The sequence below is a fragment of the Nilaparvata lugens genome, chromosome 4, assembly GCF_014356525.2.
Source record: "Nilaparvata lugens isolate BPH chromosome 4, ASM1435652v1, whole genome shotgun sequence".
NCBI classification, from domain to species: domain Eukaryota; kingdom Metazoa; phylum Arthropoda; class Insecta; order Hemiptera; family Delphacidae; genus Nilaparvata; species Nilaparvata lugens.
The window spans coordinates 26,807,836-26,828,054 of record NC_052507.1 but is presented as its reverse complement, the minus strand read 5'-3'; the positions used below and the strand labels follow the sequence as shown (position 1 = coordinate 26,828,054).

At 33.1% G+C, this 20,219-nt stretch overlaps 1 protein-coding gene across 1 annotated transcript; it reads left to right on the top strand.

The window, feature by feature from the left end:
- Positions 1-112: 112 nt before the first annotated feature.
- On the top strand, positions 113-20,129 carry LOC111050730 (programmed cell death protein 4). The gene is made up of 9 exons (XM_039427215.1): positions 113-610; positions 7,293-7,447; positions 8,284-8,385; positions 12,264-12,381; positions 12,709-12,868; positions 13,678-13,900; positions 15,291-15,401; positions 16,718-16,857; positions 18,260-20,129. The coding sequence occupies exons 1-9, from the start codon at positions 340-342 to the stop codon at positions 18,336-18,338; spliced, it is 1,359 nt and encodes a 452-aa protein (XP_039283149.1). The 5' UTR covers positions 113-339; the 3' UTR covers positions 18,339-20,129.
- The last annotated feature ends 90 nt before the right edge of the window (positions 20,130-20,219 follow it).

Here is a 20,219-nt window from a genome sequence, read left to right as displayed (position 1 = left end):
TCTCATTATAAATTGTTTGTTATATCTATTTTCCAATTATTGAAGCGAGAATATTTTAAAATTGATTAGGTATACAGACACAGATAAAAAGAAAATGAATAAGAAGTTCCTATTTTCATCACGTACGCACTGGATTGGTTTATCGCATATTGTTGTGCGTATTCGAGTGGGGAGGTCTTTTCTGTATTTGTTTACAAAAATCTACTGCGCATTGAATTGTTTTCTTCTAGTGATCACTACTAAATTGTTGATAAGATATTCAATTTTTAAGTAAAGCTAAAAATACAACTGGCTTAATTCGTTTCATTCTTCAAATTTCTTGAGATCCATTATTTTACAATGGACAAAGAAATTGAAGTTGATAGTGCCCATGCTGAAATGAATGGCGCATCGCCTGATGTTTCTTTGGGTCCTAAATCTGAACTTTCTAAAAGCGAAGAAAATTTGTCAAGTGCTCCTGTTGACAATCGTTTAAAAAAGAAAGCCAGACGCGCTTCAAAACAATCTTCTCGGGAAGCATTACCCACTGCTCAAGTTGTTGAATCGACTAGAAGATGGAAAAACACGAGGAGATCAAGGAACAAGTATGGAAGAGGAATGCCGAAGAAAGGTTTGTGAAAATTCTTTGTACTTGATTATTTATCTTTTTATACTTTTCATTTTTTATTTGAAAGGTATTTTTTATGGAAATAACATTGGTCTACAATCTACATAAAATTTATCTCTTCCTTTAGTATGATAGGTAGTTTGATTCTCACCCTCTTAACAGGAGTCAACAAGATGGATTTGACACTCAGTATTTATTTTGAACATTATATTTCATTATTTATTAATTACAGTAAATTTAATTTTTCTACTTCAAAACGTTAATTCAACTAATTTATATTTCAATGTTTTTTATGTCATAAAAATATAGTTATTAGGCTATTCAATAATATTATTGTAATAGTGATAATGACAGTTTCAGTTTATAATTCTTCAGTGTTTCTATAGACGTTTGCTTTATGAAGCAACTCATATTTACAATTATATTTGAATCTTCAAATCTTCATTCGTAGGTATTTAATCTTTAATACAACATACAACCCAATATACAGTACCTATGTATCTGATAGGCCTATATGTAGGCTATTAGTACCGAGTAAAAAATGTTTGATGGCTGTGTCGGTGACTAGGTTGACGATCCTAGTATTTGTAATGTGCGCATCAAACTAAATCGAGTTTTTATCTGTTTAGACGTTCTGCGTTGATTTTTTACTAGTGTCGCAGACAATTCGGCAGCACCAATTTATTCTAGAGAATTAACATATAATATAGAGAATATAATTAGGTATGTATAACGTCATTCGTCTTAGCTATTAATACCTAATATAGCTAGTCACAACAACAGAAAGTGAAAATACGAACTCACCAGCGTGTTGTCTAATTGATAGAATACAATGGGTTCTTCCCTCAGCGCGCCCTGATATCGTCTGGTCGACAGGTCTCTTGCCGCTAATGGTAGCTTGTTGATTAGTCTCATAGACAGGCAAGGCCAGTTCGCGTCCTGCTCAGTCTCTGGTACGGTACGTCTAATCTGTGGCTCCCCCTTGTATTGTAGGTATGAAAACTCATCCACATTTGCATGTGTCCTGTAAAGGGTATGAAAACTATGGAGTGCGAATACCGTAAATGTTCTCTATCTAACAAAGAGAGGACGACAATGAGCCAGTCTGTCAGCCCCTCAGATGACCCGCAAGGCACCCTTCTGCATGCGCTGCACACGTCCAACATCAGCAGCTCCACTCCAGAGAACCAGGCCATACTTACTTGATACTTGTCGTTGTCGGAGACTGGGGATTCCAGATAGACAGTGTCATAAACAAGGTTGGTTGGTAGCCATTTTGGCTAGTCGTTGGAGTAGAACTGATTCAAAAAAGGGGCTCATCCTCAAGCTCAGCAAATGAGTAGAGTGGCCTGTCGTTCAGCTTCACTGTGCTAAGCAGTTTATCTCTTGGTAAATTTCTAACTTTGCTGGGCAGCCTGTTGAACATTCGAATGGCTGCTGCTGGGTAGCTGTTGTAAGTGCTGCTCAATCGTGTGTGGGATGCCTCAAGGTCAGCAGCTCGGCGCGTATTGTGGCTGTGGATTTCACCTCTTCTCGTCCAGTCTTCCTGGTTGTCCATCAGGTGTGATAGTGAGCAAAACGCGTACTGACTGTAGATGGTGAGGATCCCCATACCCTTGAAGATAGGTTTACAGTGGTCCCTACTTCCCAAGAATGTGAATGTTCGAACTGCTCTTTTTTGGAGGAGCAGCACATCCTTTGCTGCTGGTACATGTCCCCACAGGATCAGTCCATACATGATGTGGCTGTGAAAGAGTGAGTCGTATGCCATCAACAAACTATCCCTGCCTACCACATGTCTGAGCTTTTTCAGCAGTTATATTACCCTGGAAAGCTTTCGACACACTTCTGACACATGGTGACTCCATCTCAGCCTTCCATCCAGCCAGAAGCCAAGCAACTTGACCGGTTCTGCCTCCTGCCGTCGCAGTGAGCAAATGAGGGTAGCTTATTTGTTTTGTCCTCATTCAGCTTTAGTTTGTTTGCTGAGAACCACTTTTTTGCGCTGCATAGCAGTTCTGCAGATCTTGAAATGGCCTTGTCACTTGTTGGACCTCTCGCTGTTATTGTAGTGTCATCTGCAAAAATCACTGCTTACTCGTTTGCTGTGAAATCATTCATGAGGAGAATAAACAGCAAGGGTCCCAACACTGAACCCTGTGGTACACCATGCTCTACTCTCCTGATTCTTGAAGTCGCTCCCTTCATTGAAATAGCTTGCATTCTATTTTGCAAGTAGTTTACAATTGTTTTCAGCACGGTCCATGCCATACATTTCAAGCTTTTTGATGAGTAAGTCATGCGGCACACAATCAAAAGCCTTACTCAGGTCGCACATTGTGAGGGCCAGGGCTTCACCACCCTCAAAGCACTTTGTATCTTGCTGGTCAGGGTGAGAAATGCACTTGTAGTTGAGCGCCCATTTCTGAAGCCATGTTGGGATTTTGCCAGGATTTCGTTCCCCTCCAGAAATTCTGTGAGTTGCACCTTCATTTCTGTCTCAATGACCTTGGACAAAATTGGGACTATTGATATTGGTCGAAAATTAGATGGGATGCTGGTGTCACCTTTCTTGTGAATCGGTATTGTTCTTGAAATCTTTAGTAGATCTGGGAACTTACCCACACTGAGACAATCATTTATTGCCCTTGCCATTGGTCTTGCTATTAAGTGTGCTGTGAATTTCAAGATAAATGTTGACAGGCCATAAATGTCCTGTGTTTTGGAGTTCTTCAATCCTCTGATAATGTTCTGTATCCTCCTTGGGTTAACCTCCTTCCACACATACATACTTACACCATCTCTGGTGTTGATGCCAACAACTGGATCGTGGTCGCCTGTTTCGTCCAGGTCCTTCAACACATTACCAGCAGCCTCAACAAAATAATTGTTGAAATCGTCTGGGCTGAATACATCAGATCGGTCATTAATTTAATCTAGTTTATAAGAAAGTGGTAACACAAAAATAATTGGCAACTATGTAGTCCTAATCGTTCCCAAACGTAGATCTCACTATATAGCCTATACTTTCGTCTCATCTAGTAATGATTTCATGTCATTGCTTCTTCATGAAATACTCATTCTCCTTCTTCATGTACCGTCTCCATGGCGAAGGTTGGCTATCATGATGGCGATTTTTATTTTATTCACAGCTGCTCTGAATAGGTCATTGGATGTACACTGGAACCAATCCCTTAAGTTGCGCAACCAAGATATTCGTCTTCTGCCCACTGATCTCTTGCCAGTTATTTTTCCTTGCATAATGAGGTGCAATATTTCATATTTCTTTCCCCTCATTATGTGACCTAGGTACTTTAATTTCCGTTCCTTAATTTCACCTATGAGCTCTGGCATTTTTCCATTCTTCTGAGAACCTCTTCATTTGTTACATGAGATTCTCAGTATTCTGCGGTAGGTCCAAAACTCAAAGGCTTGTATTATCTTTTCACATAATTTATTTAGGTCCATGCTTCCATGCCATATAACATAACTGGAAACACATAACACTTTAGGAGACGAATTCGAAGATCCATCTCTTGATATGAGTAAACTCTTCAATTTGATAAATACAGCACGTGTCTTCTCTATCCTAATTTTAATTTCAGTGTAGTGATCAGCGTTAGAAGTTACCCGAGCCCCAAGATATGTGTACCCGTTCCAATCTCTCATCTCCAGCAAAGAGATCATCCAAAGGAGGTGCATTTTTAGTGAAATACATTTTTAGCATTTTTAGATACTCATTAAGAAGTGCTTATTACTCTCTAATGAGATACGTTATAAATTTGTTAATAAATTCATGCCCATAAATTAATTATAAGTAGCCTACTACAAGTAATTACGTATTACGAAAAATCTAAAAATAGTGTAAATTCAATTTTTTTGCAGTAGGAGCTTAAAGATAATCGATAAAGGCATATTCGGTTAGAATTTCTAGGAGGAGCTTAAATCAAAAAGTGTATTTCGTTGAAATTTTTGAAGTCGTATATTGTTGGATGGGTTATTATTGTTTTGGAGGGGTGAAGAGGTGGATTCGTTACACACGGAAATCTATTTCCAACTACTGCTACGTCTACGTGATTCCTACACGTTCATTGGTTTTCGTTATCAAGCAGCTTTCTCTTATCATTGACAAATAGATGTGTTGATTCTTGTAGACTATTGCATTTTTTAAGATATCTGAGCAATTCAGAAGAAGTTAAAGAACTTTCATTCATGTATGACTTGTCCTGGAGACAATAGGAATTGATATATCGTCATACTAACATTAATATAATGTATATTATATTCTAGGGCTACAGAATATTCTTCTCAATGACTTGGGGGCCAGATTGAAAGAAAATATTATAAATATAACCGTTGCTATTAAAAAAATAAAATATGAATATAACCATTGACATTAGATCAACTCAATATTATGCTCTTAAATTCAAGTAAATACAAACTGTATTAAAAATATAAAATGCTTCAACAGCTATTTTTTAAACCTATATACTGTATGTGTACTCTATTTTTTGATTATATTTTTACTACTTTACTTGCGTGAGATTATTTCAAATATAAGTTATAACAAATTAATATCAATTGAGGAATGTACCACTAAATAATATACTTGACTAAAATATGTGTAACTGAAAGATTGAGAAAAGTTAAATTACAATATTGTGTTATGTAATGTACTTGAATATAAGCAAAGTAAGCTTCTACATCTCATCAATTGCAGGCTCACGTCTATTCAACTGAACGTTTCCTACAGACCTTCAGTTTGATGTCTTGAACAAATAACACTGCTGATCGAATATGAATATGTTGTGTGCACTCTGTTGGCCTTGTCCAAACAAATGTGTCTTTTCAAACAGTTGCTCCATTGTAAAAAACATGATTATCATTATAAAAAAGATAATCAGTCTTGTAATATTATTATAGAAGACAATTTGTCATTGTCAAATTGAACCTCAATTCTATTGAAATGTGCTTCTGTATAGTTTAATTGAGAAATAAATAGCTTAATTTGTTTTAGAAACTGAAGTATTTATCAAAATCATAATCACCCTTTTTAATTTTATTGAGGCGCTCATAGAGTGAAATAATCATTTCTAGTTACCTTTTTTTTACGTGCAAATATATGTCAAGTAAGTGAAAATGTGGTACCTTTACATAGTCCATGCAAACCTTTGTTTGCAGCACGGGGCTTTATAGCCAAGATTTTTTTACGAAAATAGGAGCACTCTGTTGCTGTTTTTATGCTTTTTCTATGATAAATTCATTTGTATGATAGCAACTATCAGTGTATGTAATTACATTCTATACTCACTGATCTAGAAACGGGCTTTGATTTTATTCAGAAATGAAAATAATTTTATACGATGGATTGTTGTTATTGTATTGCAGTAAGTATAGTATTGTTTAATAACTATCAATTATGCATATCTAACAAGTTATTCAAGTGATAATTGGTTTACGTATCTGTTAATTCATATTATCAATGGTTCTAATGAGATAGATTTTCTTTTTAGGAAAGAAATTATGTAAGTATCCTCATGGGAGTATTCCAAATCTTAACTTTTGTCGAGTAATTATAAATTCCGGTTAGAATCAAACCGGTAAATCAGGAGTCGGTTGTTTTGGCCTTTATTCTATCAACAAACTTTCAGGCCTATGCTTACATATATCGCTCTCCTTCCAAATAAACAGACTGGCCTGTTGTATAGAAGCGGAATCAATCCTCTATCTGATTTAATAATATACCAGAAATGTTTATCCTTCTAATATTGTCTAGACTAAACTCTAGACTTTCACCTGTGAGTTATGACATGATTAATAATTATGTATCGTATCATAACAGCGCCTTCCTTCTTTGCTGAAAATGAAAGTTCATTGCTATTTGATTGAATATATGCATTTCCGTGATGCTAACAATTATCCACTCATCCAATCATAACTCCACTTCATCATGAACATAGTACAAAGATAAATAGTGATAGTGAAGATCATGAGATGAAGATTTGCCTCTTCATTTTGCTTTAATATTTATCGTGTGCCCCTTACAATATTTATCTAGTCCTCGCATAGTGTCCTATAACTGCTCTTTTGAGAATACTTCTGCTGTTTTCTTCATACTGATTGCGTAATTATCAATATGAATTATAGTAGTCATAGGTCATAAATATAATGCGTTGTGCACACCACCGAAACGCATAACGGCGACGGGAGATGGAGAATTTTCAATTTGTGTTTGCATTTTTTTTTGTCATCCAGTGATCTCCTGTGAAAACGTTATGAGAATTTGTCAAAAAATCATCACTTGAATTTACTATAATAAATTATGTTTAAACTAATGAATCATTAGAGTTAGAGTCGATTGTCCGTCGAATTACCGGCGAAGTAATAATTGAATTTTGAAATGTAAAAAAGCAACGGTTCTTCAATCCTATTCTAATTTTTTCCAACTCCAGCCCTTTTATATTTTCAGGTAAGGCATTATAGAGGCATTATAGATCAAACTTTTGACCCACTTAGCATATACAGTAGTGTGGTTCATTAGAAGTGGTGTGCGCAACGTTTGATGCAGCTACATAATCAACTGAAAATTATTGACAACATACCAAACCATCGAGGGCTCTTTTGTGTATATGCTTGATATTGCGAAATAATTGAAGTAAGATTGTTGTTGGCTGTGTTTGAACAGGTGGCGCCGGCGGCAAGGGCGTATGGGGCAAACCTGGCTCTGAATTGTTCGATATGGGAGAGGATTTGGACATGAATGATCCCAACTACGAGAGTGATCCTCTCGAGAATGGTGATGTCGAATTCACTGCCATCATTCCCGATGATGAGTTGAGGGTAAGCTTCACCCAACTAGCAAAAATCAATCTAATGTTTTTCAATGATCAGAACAATAGGCCTACAATATTAGTCGTAAAGCTCCACTCCCGATCTGGATATCGCTGATTAAAGATGGATCATTTTTCTCAAGCATTCTTATCTTTCTTCCACTCTATTATTGGGTCGATTGAATAAAAACCAGCCTCTAGTGACCAGCTACTAGTCATTGGCTCTAACTGTACAAATTAAATTATACTGCAACTGCTGACTTGAATCCTAGCATTTGGTTGAAAATCACTTAGTACTAGCAATTGCTAGCGTTTGCAAATTGACCTATTGAATAGTAAAGTAGTTATTACTCTCCTTTTTTATTGTAAAATATAATCTATTAGCAGGATCACATAACAAATAACATTTTAACATATTTGTAAAGCATTGATTCTTGATTCGCATAGATTTGAAGGTCCTGTTAACAGAAGTAATTAGTAAAATTAATTTGTTTAAACATGGAATTATCTGCGAAGAAGAAAGTATGTGTTTTATTTTGATGCCTTTAACTTGTGACATGATCTATTCGATTTTAATAAATCCATATTTCATTTATTCAAACATAATTATCCTATCAAACGTCCAAATTCATAAAATCAAATTTTTAAAAATTCCTTCAAATTCCATTAAACTACAACAAATTTAATTGAAATATTTGATAATATTTTTAAATTCTGGAAGAAACTATTTACGGGAAAACTTGGTTGTGCTTCAACAGTAAAAACTTGTTTTTAGAGAAATCAGTGAATTAAGAGTAATACATTTTTGTGAGTAAACAAAAGTTGGTGAAACAAACTATTTTACAGAAACTGGGAGAATCGATCATACTGGAGTACTTTGAGCACGGAGATACCAGAGAAGCCGAGTTAGCTCTCAGTGAACTCAACTTCAAAACCAAGACTCATTTGGTGAGTTTCAAACATTCAGTAGGCTCCATAACTCTATGAATAACTAAATTCACTAACTAAATATTTGTCTCACACTTATAATTATTGTTTCTAACGAATGAATAAAATGTTTTACTAATTCTAGTAGATAGTTGGATTATAATTTATTATATTTCTCAATAATAGTTTTTAATTCTCTGAGCATGTTACTGATCTCGAATAAACAACTCCTTGAAGTTGTTGGAAGTATTCAATAATACCAGAGGTGATAGGAAATAATTTTTGCTTGAACATTAAATTTAATAATACCAATGGTGATAAGAAATAATAACTCTCTTGCTTTCAAACGACGTTTTCAACGTTATTGTAACACAGTTATCAGTATTGTTTTTATACCTCCACTCCTTGTTTACACAGTATTGACATCATAACTATATTACTGTAACAATTATCTCTAAAAATACATAATAGGACGCCTCTTTCAGTTTGTATTATTGGTTGGTATCAGTTAGTTCTTGATATTATTGTTTCATTACTCTCTGATTTGATAACTCACTTTAATTATAACCTCAGTAATCAAGTGAAAATTGAATAACTTTCCATTCTTAAATTAGAATAATCGATTTTATTTCTTCTTTCGCATTAAAATGATAGCATGATTCCTCTTGTAAGGAAATAATACAAGCATCACTTTTCAATTTGTATAATTTAATTTTTGACATTATAGATAGCTATCATTCAAAAATTTCCTTTTGATTTGGTAAAGAAATTATCAATTATCTTTTGAAAGCTTGTGTTGGTCGTTGAAATTGAAGGTATTTCCACGTGTGTTGTTTGTCTGAGGAAAGGACCTGCTGAATAATAACAACAACAACAATCTGGCATTCTTCCCAGTTCTATTGTTGTCATTTGTAACTGATGAGTTCGGTCTTGGTCCGTTCCTAGGTTGCTAGCTGATGATTTGAAGATAACAATGTAGATTCCTTGAATTTATGCGTTTATATTACAAAAAATAAATAAATAAACTTCTCTTTCGTACGTCCCAACCACATTAGTATTAAATTTTAATTAGGCATATATCTAAAACCAGGACTTCAATATGAATTGAATAATTTGATTTTTTTATTTAGAAATTAATCGTTTGCAAGTTTTTATTCGTGAGATACATCTAAAAATTTACAAAAATCAGCTAATGATTTCAATCCCCTATAAATGAGTTTATGCTAAGATTATAACATTTTCATATGGATAATCTGATCATTTAATGTCATATTCATCAGAGAAGAAAATAGAAAAATCATAAAATAACGGGAAGGTTTATAATTCTGATGGAATCCATTTTTAAAAGAATGTCAATTAATGGAAAATAACCATAAACTAAAAAATAAATTTTGTTTATAGGTGCGTACTTTATCATTGGAAATATTCTTACAATTGACTACTGTATTTCGATCTTATGAAAATCTGTAGCGATATAAAAGCACATTTCTTTGTCGTTGCCTTGTATCTAATATGAACTGGTGTAAATTTTTATGAATATATGAATTGTTATGAATATTTTATATAAATATGGATTTATTTTATATGAATATGGCGAGGCCATGTATTGTATCTATAATCTGAATAGAGTTTATTTTAGAAATTAATAATAAATCTCATTTATAACTAATTACGTATACTTTATTTTGATTGAATGCACTATCATAATTATTTCTTTGGCTTCCTAAGACACGACTAAAAGTTCTAGTTTTGTATTTTAATTCCATTCTTAAGGATGGGATAGATTGATTATACTAATCATTACATACAAGTCATCATAATCATTAGATCATTCGACACATGAGAGTGGAATATCGCCAGAATCTAGTTGTGTTCTAATACTAGTTTTATTCAATCAAAAAACTAATTAATATCCATTTGAAGAAGAATCAAGTATACTTTGATATATTTGAGATGGTTTGAGTTTGATTTTTAACTCGCTGTTCGTGCGCCCTTTAAAAAACTCAACATGTTTAGATAATTCTTTTTCTAAGTAGAATACCAACATTTCTGATCCAAACTGAATATTGGTCTATTCTGAGTTAGAAAGATTATCCAACGCGGAATCGTTATGCCCAATGACATTTGAATTCGTTGAACCCACTAGCGAAGGTGTTAGTCGATACGCGACGCGTTGCATCCTTGACACACTTTTCCAGCACACAACTCGATTCACTCTCCGATACAAACATGGGTTCGTTGAACTATGTAATTCAATGTCTCAACGCTGAGTATGCTCTCCTATTGTTCATGTTCATATACATTGAAACAACTGATCGAATTTTATAGATATTAATTCAGTTAAAGATGTATTTTTATTTTGTTGCAATATTATTCAATTAATTTTATACTGGACTACAGAGGATCATAAATTATTATAGGTTGAATAAGAAATAGTGTTTAGATTGTATCTTGAGATTCAATATAATAAATTAAGAAATGTATTCTGTTTGTAAGTTTATCAGTATTAGAATCCTAATTATCGATTAATATCCAAATTATTCATTTTACACAACTATCATCTGTTTGTCATCTGTCTGTCATCATCTATTTTTGAAATTGAAATTTCAAGTAAATTTAATTTCCAGCTATTGTAGTTGAATTGATTCAACAACTTTATCTTGGTGATTTTATAGTATTAATCTTTATTTGTAATAATGTTACTAATTCATTTAGTAGTAAAAATTAGGCAATTGAAGTAAGACTTTTCCAAGCTTTAAATACGATTATTGGCCCACTGAATATAAATAATTGAGGCGGTATACGGAAAAAGGGCACATAGAGCAAAATTTTGTTTTGAGAAATCGTATTTAAGTTTGGATAGATCAATGTATTTTAAAAATTAATAATCAATAATATAATTGAATTAAACATTCTGTTAGTACCAAATCAAAATTCAATATATTGATCTCATGTTGATTAAATGTGATACATGATTATATTTCTAATTTATTCCAATAAATATGTTTGAAAAATTGGTCTTATGTGCCCTTTTTCCAAAGACAAATTTATTCTGTACAAATTTGGGTTTGATAAACTAGAAAACACATGTTATTCAATGCTAAATGCTATATTTCTCTTGAATTAAACAGTTATACATGTAAAAAAGTTTTTTATAATTCTATTAACATAGGGGTATGGCATCACTTATGGTTGGATGTCAGGAACAGGACCATTCAAGAATTTGAATGTTTTGAAATTCATAGTACCTATTGAAGTTTTCAGAGCACATCAAATAAACATTTTGTTTCATCGTTATAATAAAATAGTTCATGATAGTGAACTTGTTTGACTTTGATGAAGGTTTGGACATAAACATAGGAAGCAATAGTCTCACTGACCACCAAATCCCTCCTTGACTCATCTGTTTATAAACGGTTGTACTAACATCAGTTTTCAAGATTTTTGTTTGAGATTTTCAGGTTATATGCATAACAAGATGGCCGATCTAATAAAGCAAACTCCGGAAAAAGGGCATAAATAGTTCTATGTGCCCTTTTTCCGTATACCGCCTCAATTGTTCATACATATTCACTAATTAAATTAATCAATAAAATAACTCGTACATATTCACTAATTAAATTCAGGAAATTTGCTGTTTATTATTATTTATATCTTATCATAATTTGTTATGGCATCCAAAATATTCATGAAGATTTTTTTCTCTTAGAATAAGGGTAGTGACAGATTATAAAATCAAAATACGTCAGGGATTCTATGTAAGTGTCAAGTATAGTAATAATTGTATAATTTATTTTGCTTTAAAAGTTTGATCTCAAATATTTCTGTTTTCTTATCATACTTGAACTTTTGGTATATTATGTTGCCTTCAATTGATCCTCACGTTATCTGTATTTCAGATTCCAATGCTTGTCATAGAAATCGCCATGGATCACAAGCCATCACATAGGGAAATGGCATCTGTACTTATTTCAGATATGTACACTCATTTAGTCAAGCCGAAAGATTATGTCACTGGTAAGTTGATAGACCTAATTATTGGAATTCTTTTTCATATCCAGGAAATGAATCAGGAATTTATCAATGAATGTCAGGATCTGATATAATTGATTGAACCAATCCCCAACTTGTTTGTTACTGGCGACTAACTTGCATTTTATAATATAATTTATAGATTTATCAAAGTGATATTTCAAATAAAATTTTGATTGCTGCAATCTCATTATTCCCAAGTCGTTTGATGGTTGTATTCAAATCAAATGGGAAACTAATGATTTACTTTATATTTCTATTCATGTGATGGTGAGTTTTATAGTGTAATGATTATTCTTGTTCCTTTGACAGCCTTTGATAAACTGCTGAAAAATCTTCCGGATCTGATCCTGGACACTCCGGATGCGCCAGTGGCCCTGGGCAACTTCTTGGCGCGCGCAATCGCCGACGACTGCCTCCCACCAAAAGTCATCGAAATGTACAAAGCTAAAGCTGATTCTCAGCATGCTGTGTATGTATACATAACATCATCACCTATCTCATTCAACTTGCATATGCCTTGCAAATGTTTTGCTTGTATGAATAAATAAATCCACTTATTGAATCTAAAAATAGATTGAGAGGAGAGAAGACTCCATAACTCAGATCAACATGCTCGTGAACTTCATCTTTGAATTCGAAAAACAGCTACTGTAAAGTATGCATCCAATCAATGGTATCTTTCTTATTCAATCTTAATTCAATCAATAATTTATATTCTTTCAGAAAAATACATTTGAAAATGACCAAGTACAATACTGTATTTTTTCACATCTACTACAAGATTTTTTGGAAGAAATAATAGGCTAAGCGTGAGTTAATGGAAAAATACAACAAATCTTCCAATTGAACAGTACGAAAATTTAATACGAATTCAATTTTACTATAATGATAATTCAAACAATATTTAGAAGGGAGGATTAATGGCTATTTTTGAGCATGGTTCCGTCTCATTACGTAGATCTGCCATGCTCCTTCTTAGCCGAAGTTTACCGAAGTTCCAGAAGTGGCAAACTACTACTGTCTGTATTAACTGTATCTGTTTAATATAAACTATCTGTATTTCTGAAAATTGAACAAATCACAAGTTAATCTAATCAAATTAGGAATAACGTTTCGTAGATATATTTCCTTGGATTAATGAAAAAAATCGTGAAATCAAGAGTCATTAAGAGTTGTTAGTCATCCACTTACATAATTATTTGTGTGATCTCTTAGTTGGTTTGAAGTTGTATTTTGTGTGATGGTGTAGAGATTGATTGATTTGGGTGCTTTTTGCAGTGACGCTCTAGTTCGAGCGGATACATTGCTTTCGATGAAGCACGGTCTGGTTAGGCTGGACAATGTGTGGGGCGTCGGTGGGGGCCTCAGGCCTGTCAAGTACCTTATTAGGCAGATTCATCTGCTGCTCGAAGAGTACATATCCTCACAAGACTTGAAAGAGGCGACTCGTTGTCTCTTTGAACTCGAAGTTCCTCACTTTCACCATGAACTTGTCTATGAGGTATTGTACTTACTCATTTCACTCAACTAATTCAAATGAGTCTCTTCATGAAATCAATGTCAGCACGAATTATTGGACCAATATTTGTATGACGAATACAATAATTATAATCATCAGATTAGATGCATTTAAAATTAGGTTTTGAATTTCAAGGAACCTTCCTTCTCATTAATTAGTTCCTATCACCTATTCATCTACTTTTAAATTATTGTCTTTTTCACCTCCGAATCGGTCCAATCCTTTTTTAGAGATTTCAAATAATCATATATTACTCTCAGTAGCACTACCTTTATGTTATTCTCCATTCATTAATAATTATAAAAATTAATTATGAAGAAATATTACCATTCCCTTAGGTTCTCTTTACCCGAAAATCAAAACTTTCCTCATTTTCCATTGTCTTGTTGCAGTTTTTCCCAGCTGTAGTTTTTTAAAAAGTCAATTTCTATAATTTATACTTATTTATCAGCTTTCTATACAAAAGAAAAGAATACTAAAAACGATTGGTATTTAAAAATCGTTGTGCTGAAAAAATGTTCAATCCAGTTCCAGGTAATAAAATTGAAACATACATCGAATAAAGAGAATAATATTTTTTTGTATTCCTGATATTAATCAATATCTTTCAAGAAATGAAGATAAGATTTAAATTATAAATTTAAGAGAACCTAAGAGAAAGTGAATATCAAGCACATTATTCTGTTCTGACTTAGCATGGATAATTTGTAGGTGATATTGGAGATGGATTTTCTTTCACTTGACCTATGTCATTCCAAACCATAACAATAGGTAGACTGGAAGTTGAAATGACTTGTCCAGCACATTGCTCATGGACGATCCCCCCACCACTGCAATCCCCATACTGCCCAGCTTAAGCCTAGCCTCCCTCACCACCTCAGCATCTACTACCAGAGCCTGTGATCTTCGATTCTGTAACTTGTTCAATTGTTTTACATTTTGAAAATTTAAGCGAAATTAGAATTAATAACCAAGCTTAGAATGAGAATATCACTAATTCGCATTTATATTCATTTGTTGTCTGGCTAGACTCTCATGCATTTATTTGTACAACTAATTGAAATCAACAACCTTACATCAAATGGACGAGTATTGTATTTCAAAATTAATTCATACGCAAACCCCGATAATATTACTTTTGAATAGATATTTATTCATTTAAATTCTACTCTAAACCATGGTAATTAGAATTCCAGGTATTCTAATAATAACCTTGCTCTAAACTTTGATTTAAAGCATAAGTGATGTACAAAATATGCCTTGAACATTAAACAGAAAGAAGCTTTTGTATTTAATAGAGGAGTTCTTCGTCATTATTATAATTAATTTATTGTCACTTGTGTATTAATTGTGTGTTATTGCTCATTCGCAGGCAATCGTAATGGTTTTGGAAGCCATTAACAATCATGTTGAAGAGAAAATGTGTAAGCTGTTGAAATCACTGAGTGATGCCATTATTATCACACCGGATATGATGGAACGTGTAAGTTTTTATTATTCATTTCAGTGGTCATAACATTGATAATTTTTCATCTTTATCAGTTGAAATGCGTTTTGAACTTTTAGGGGTGGTTCCGAGCTCGGGATTTAGGTGAGTTCTAGACTTTAAACAGCTGGAGTCAGAAAATTAGCTTTCCAAAACGGGGCGTAGTCGCAGTAAATAGTTGCAGCAAAATCAATCTTTATTATCTCATTTTTATAATTGGAAACGTTTTTCCTTGACAAAATGAAACATTAATAAATAATTCAAAATAGCTGAAATTTTCTCTTTATTTTATTTTGTGTTCAATTTTCTAGTTTTTCGAAATTTCTAGTTTTTTTTAGTTTTGTGCGCTGTTCTGTTGTTGTAAATTGGATGCGAAATAAAGAATCTTATCTTATCTTATAATTTAATTTGAACATGACTTTGACTATGACTACGATTACGCCCCGTTTCGGGAAGCCAATTTTCTGACCCCAGCTGTTTAAAGTCTAGAACTTAGCTAAATCCCGAGCTCGGAAACCGGCCCTTGAAGGTAGACGCACACAATCATCGGACGGACGGACGGACGGCACGGATCGGACGATTAGATTTGATGCATTGCTTTCAATTTGAGTGCGCATACCTATCCGCGCATACCTATCCGCATCGTATAGGTATGCGCACTCCAATTGAATACAATGCATAAAATCTAATCGTCCGATCCGTCCGATGATGATCTGTGTGCGCCTACCTTAATAATTCATTGAATGTCATAACCTTTAGCTCTCAATCCAAATGAAACCAAGGATTAATAATCTCCAAGACCTACTGCAAGTGCCTATGATTACTACTTATATCAACATTTATGATTATTATGCTTTTGGCTTTTATTGGCAAAGAGATCCTTTCAGATGATCGCCTCGTAATTCCCAATTTTACTTACTATAAACAATTACTTGATTTTATAGATTATATTGGGTAGACGTCTCATCACAAGAAAATTTTACTTTCACCTTCTAATCTGGTTATTAAAATTATGAAAATAGAAGGCCATACTTTTCATAATTATAATTATTATTAAGAATCTGATTAACGATTTTTCATCGAATATATTCATTACAGTATCTGAACAATTTGTTGTCTGAATCGCTACTTATTTTTATGAATAATTATGATTAATTTGTTGCCACGTTCAATTTGGATAAATTAATTTTGTTACTAGTCCATCATCAATTTTTTTTCGGTTTCATCCAATTCTGCACTCCTGATGATAGTTTATTTGTTTAATAATAACTTAGAAGTGTTTGTTAAGTGCATGTTTCTGTTGATGTTTGCAGGGATTCATTCGTGTGTTCGATGATATGCCGGACATAATATTAGATGTGCCATTGGCGAGTACTGTTCTCGAGCGTTTTGTCGAGAGATGCCAGAAAGCTGGCTTTTTACCCGACCATGTTGTCCGTCGAATGCCTACCAGGTAATGTCACCTTCTTCCTACTTATTATTCGATCTTCATCCTATTTTAATTTTCAATTTTTTGAATTGATCATATTATGATTTGGCGTCGGCAAGGTTAGCCGAAAGGTGCATTTTCGTTTGTGCGTTAATTTCCGCAGTCGACGAGTACAAGCTTTGTTGACATTCATATTGTCCAAATTTTAAGTGTGCTAAAACAGCTGATCAAATAACTGTTCATTATTTGTGTTTATCATTCAAGAATCAATCGTTTCTAATAATATAAAAATATTGTCATCTAAAAGTATAAACTCAACCTCCCCCATTGACACATAATTGAACAAAATCTTTTAGGTTATTTAGCAAAATTTTAATCTACCCAATCTGAGATCCTCACCCTGTCATGGTCGACGATGTCATTTACGCACAAACGAAAACCCAGCTTAAGGAGTTGCACCTTTCAGTCTGCTAGTGCTACCTGGTCGTATGTTCGAATCCCGCTGTAGCATGAACGTTTGATCATCTAATAAATCATCAACACAATTTCCATTACCCACGCAGCACAAACTAAAAGTACTTGTGGACATCATCCACAATAAGTAAAAGATATTGTATACAAGTTCTCAGCAAGTGGAACTTTGTATAATTTTAAGTGAACACTACGTTGGGTATTCAGTTTGGTTAGGAAGTAATATTTTATTCTCTATGTGGGATTGAAAATAATGCCTATTATCTGAAGAATAGCTGATCAGAAGTATCTTAGTCTGTATAAAATGTTGCCGAATTTTAATATTTTCTAGCAAACCCGTATGACAGGATGTATTCAATCAGGACCTCTTATATTTTTCTAGGACATTTTTCTCTAGGTTCAGGTCCGGTAGTATAAAGGTAGTCCTGATTCAATTGGACAACACAGTCGATGCAGAGTTGCTAATTTAAATACATCCAGTCACATGGGCTTGCATGAAACGATTGAAATTTCGCACAATTTGGCAAAACGGATATTTCCTCAAAGTCTCAACTAATTTTATATTTTAATTATATTGAATCGTTACATTCAATGTATAGATAAGCATGTATATGAATAATATAGGTCACTACTAGTTGTGATCTTGAGAAGGGGTTTAATCTGTATTATCCTCATTAGCTTAAAATGGTATTGGCCTAATACAATTTCATAATGCAGTTTACAGCATGTATTGTAATACTGTATCATTATTATGAGGAACATTATTTATGAACGTTCAACGTGACATTGACGTTTTGCCCAACATGATCAAATCAATTGATTTGAATAATTATTAGCTCTGAAACACTATTACAGTAGTTATGGATCTGTTGCCAGTTCGTTGCAACAACATTTACACCAGAAAGAAATCATTTTTCTCAGCAATATATTTAATATTTACTCATATCGATTGCAGAAGCCGCAAACGTTTTGTGTCGGAAGGCGATGGCGGCTTGATCAAAGACAACAACTATCACTCCAGGGTGCCCCTATAAGAAGGATTGGATGTATCACCGAACATAGGACACAGAATATTAGAAGATGCTTCTCTAAAAAGCGGGTCAACTATAGAATTGTATTGGAAGATTGTACAGACATGGCATTGTTTTACTCTTAGATGATTCCGCAATCAGCTGTTACTATTAGCCGTATTGTTATGTACTAATGGAGAAACAAGTTATAAGGGATGTAAGTAACTATTAATCAACCGTAATAGTCGTTGGAACGTTGCAAATTTGTTATGATGAAGTGCTTCTTTTAATTAATATTTTCGTATGCATAAGTATAATGTAAATAAGTTTCTAGAATAATATTGAATCACCAGTATTTTCCTCATTCATCAAGTGGATTAATAATTTAATAGTAATGTTATTATTCTTGTTAATGAAGTAAAATACGGCTGTTAAATTACTCCTCCATCTTTTAAACTTAAGCTGCCAGAATGGTCATTGAGCATTATAATACTCACTTGATCTTTGATACTATCAAATTGAAGTATTTAATATATTCGGGTTATAGTGTCTTAAGATTATTAAAGATTAAGAGAATCTATCACTAATTTATGTAATTTGATGTGCTGCTTACCATAAATTATTGGTAGTGTAATGATCTTTGCAATTCAAACTCCTATTATTAGTGTAATTGAAAATTACACTCATGCAATAATGATTCTTTATTATTGGTAAACTCAAATCCAAGTTGCCACTTGATATTATTAATTATAACATGTTAATAATTACGTAATCGAATTATCCAAAGTATTAATTCCAATGTAATCGTCTTACATTATTAAGTGATATACGATAACACCAAATGGCAAGTCTTAAAACAATTGACAAAGATAAAATGTATGTAATAAAGAAATATCTTCTGTCACATCGTTGAAATAATTTTTATTCGTTATAGTTGGAATGAATTATACTTATCTGAAAATTGTAGGCTAATTGATTAGAAAATTGACGACATCTGGAAACACGGTGAGCGTGACTTCGATTTTACAGAATCACGTAGATGTGTTGATCATATTAACAACAATAATAAGTGCTATTCTTGAAGCATTTCCACATTGGACTAATGAATTAACTATGTTGACTAGTGAAATTTGAGGTGAAGACTGGCAGCACCTCAGCATTACTGTATCTGGAGCCAGCATTTTTCAATTAGAACATTCCATTGCTTGAGTTGCAAACATACACTTTGATTCTTGACATTGAAGCATTAGATCCACGTATGCAATGTATTTTGAGGTTTATGGGACTAACAAGTTTTCTTCCATTGTTGTTATAACAAAATTTTGATGTAATTCCTCTTCCATTATAAAAATAATATTTATTTCGAAACCACCTGTTGATAAGTCTTATCAAATGATGATCACCTTACTTATTAATTTATTGTCATCTTCCGGTTATTTTGACCAGTGCTTTAATTTTGCAAATTCTATTACTTTAGCTTAAGTTAACATTATCTTGTCAATGTTGTTTATGACTTTCCCAATTTAAGATGTATTTTGAACTTTATGAATATTAATACGTAAATTGTATTTGTTTTTCTCATGACCAGTCTCAGTAATAGAAGGATCTGAAGTTTTTTAAAGCACATAATATTGAAAACACAAAAAAAGTATTGATAAAAATTATGAAAATGCAATAAAAATTCAATGTATTTAATGCCATAGTTTAAGTTTCTTCTAGTTTATTTCCAAAAATGCAATTTTCTTCTGTTTCTCCTAGTACATAAATATTATGAATTCAATTTTCAATTTGATAAATACACTATTATAAGTATTATTATGTTGTTTCCTTGCTTTACCTACGCCCAAGATGCTAGTTTGCAAGATACTAAGCTTACATCACAAGTAACAGCAACCTTAGGCTCGT

Bases quoted from the DNA above. Each gene is read 5' to 3' on its own strand.
- LOC111050730 (XM_039427215.1), top strand. From the start codon at position 340: ATGGACAAAGAAATTGAAGTTGATAGTGCCCATGCTGAAATGAATGGC. The intron at 12,869-13,677 runs GTATGTATACAT...TGCTTTTTGCAG, and splicing joins GCTGATTCTCAGCATGCTGT to TGACGCTCTAGTTCGAGCGG. The intron at 13,901-15,290 runs GTATTGTACTTA...GCTCATTCGCAG, and splicing joins ACCATGAACTTGTCTATGAG to GCAATCGTAATGGTTTTGGA.